This window comes from Protobothrops mucrosquamatus, unplaced genomic scaffold (genome assembly GCF_001527695.2).
Source record: "Protobothrops mucrosquamatus isolate PMUCROS unplaced genomic scaffold, P.Mucros_1.0 scaffold2299, whole genome shotgun sequence".
In the NCBI taxonomy this organism is placed as follows: Eukaryota; Metazoa; Chordata; class Lepidosauria; order Squamata; family Viperidae; genus Protobothrops; species Protobothrops mucrosquamatus.
This window is the reverse complement of record NW_015388385.1, coordinates 152,192-153,902: the sequence shown is the minus strand read 5'-3', so window position 1 is coordinate 153,902 and position 1,711 is coordinate 152,192. Positions and strand designations below refer to the sequence as shown.

The window sequence follows — 1,711 nt, the reverse complement described above, 5'->3', positions numbered from 1 at the left end:
CTCCTTCCCTGCCTCAGTTTCCCTCCAGGACCCCCCCCCCCAGCTTCAGGCTCCTGCCCCCCCCCTCCCCCCTGGTGCCTCAGTTTCCTCGGGGAGGCCTTGCCAACCCCCCCATCGCTGAGGGTCCCTCAGGGGCGAAGGGGGCGGGGCAGGGATGGCCCGTTCCCATGGCAACGAGGCCTCCTCTCTCTTATTCTCCTTCTCTCTCACCCACCTCCGGGAGGCCGCACTTCCCCTTGTCCGGGTAGGGCGACAACCCCGCCGCGTAATTGACCGACATCCCGCCGCCGCCGCCTCCCCCCCGCCCCCCCCGCCGCCCCCGCCGCCGCCCCGCTACGTCTTCATCGTTTCGTTGGGAATCATTAGGGGCCTTTCCCCCTCCCGCTCAGCGGATAACTTCCGGTCGGGGAAAAAAAAAGACCGGAAGGCGACTTGCTGCGCAGGCGCCTCGCACTACCATTAGTTATGGGGCGGTCTCGCCATCTTTGTTTCGGGCGGAGGGAGCGCGAGTGTTGCTTTCATTGAAAGGTGACGAGTCGAGGGCGCCATGTTTGCTTTTGGCCCGAGTATGGGAGGACGCCATGTTTGATACTGGTAAAGAGAGAGTGCGTTTCTGTGCGTGGTCGCGTATAAGGTAAACTGGCGGCGTCGCCATCTTTGTTTTGGGCGGAGAGAGCGGGAGTGTTGCTTTCATTGAAAGGTGACGAGTCGAGGGCGCCATGTTTGCTTTTGGCTCGAGTACGGGAGGACGCCATGTTGGATACTGGTAAAGAGAGAGTGTGTTTCTGTGCGTGGTCGCGTATACGGTAAACTGGCGGCGTCGCCATCTTTGTTTCGGGCAGTTAGGGCGGAAACGCGGGAAAGAGGGAAGGCGAGGGGCCTTCTGGCGGGGGGGGGGATTTGCTTTTTTTGGAAAGAGTTCAAACAACCCCCCAAAATATTAAAATCGCAATATTGATAAAAAAGTAGCAGTTTAATATCATGTTGACCTTTGAAGGTTTTAGGAAGACTCCATTAAACAGATGCATTCAGACAATCACACAGGCTTTCTCATCCTGGTTAGGTTTCCTTTTGTGCTTAGGAAGTCGTCTGAATCCAACTCCCTGGTCAGTTTAAGGGTCAACCTATTGGGAGAGCTGAGAAAAATCCAATCAGTTAAGTCTGTTGGGTGAACCCAGCTGGTTTAAAGACACAAGAATAATCTTTTGAAGGAAAACACGTTGTGGGAAGTCAGCCCCCCCCTAATGTAGTAAAATGAACAATTATTAGAATAATGATGTGGCTGCATAATTGCTAGAACAATGAGGTAATGCATAATCACTGGGAAAATTCACTGGGAAAGTTCTGTTTCAGTAATATGTGGCAACCAAATGCGCTTTGCACATGGATACTTTGTATGTAGCAAAACCTTCCATTGTATGCCTGTGAGAAACGAACCAAATGTATCACAGTGTATTACCATGTGCAGTCCCTTTGTTCCTGAAAGGAGGGGAGTATAAAAACTGAAGTCTAATCCCGCCCTCCTCGTTCAGAATTGCCTATCTCTAATATGCCTCTGAACCTTGCGCAAATAAACTTCTCTGCTAAACCCCTCTGGAATTCGTAAGAGTTCTTTCGTTTTCCACGACCCCAGAGAAGGAAATATTAAAAGGGCAGAATATTATATTTCCTCAAAGGATCTTAAAGAGGCAGAAAAGCAGGCCCAGTTTTT

General features: G+C 51.6%; 1 protein-coding gene across 1 annotated transcript in view; it reads right to left on the bottom strand.

Moving 5' to 3' along the window:
- Positions 1–280, bottom strand: part of SIRT6 (sirtuin 6) — a 15,282-nt gene extending 15,002 nt beyond the window's left edge. Inside the window, exon 1 of the mRNA XM_015824633.1 lies at positions 215–280. Within this exon, the coding sequence (XP_015680119.1) occupies positions 215–280 (66 nt within the window). The remainder of the gene's footprint in view (positions 1–214) is intronic.
- Between the last annotated feature and the right edge of the window lie 1,431 nt (positions 281–1,711).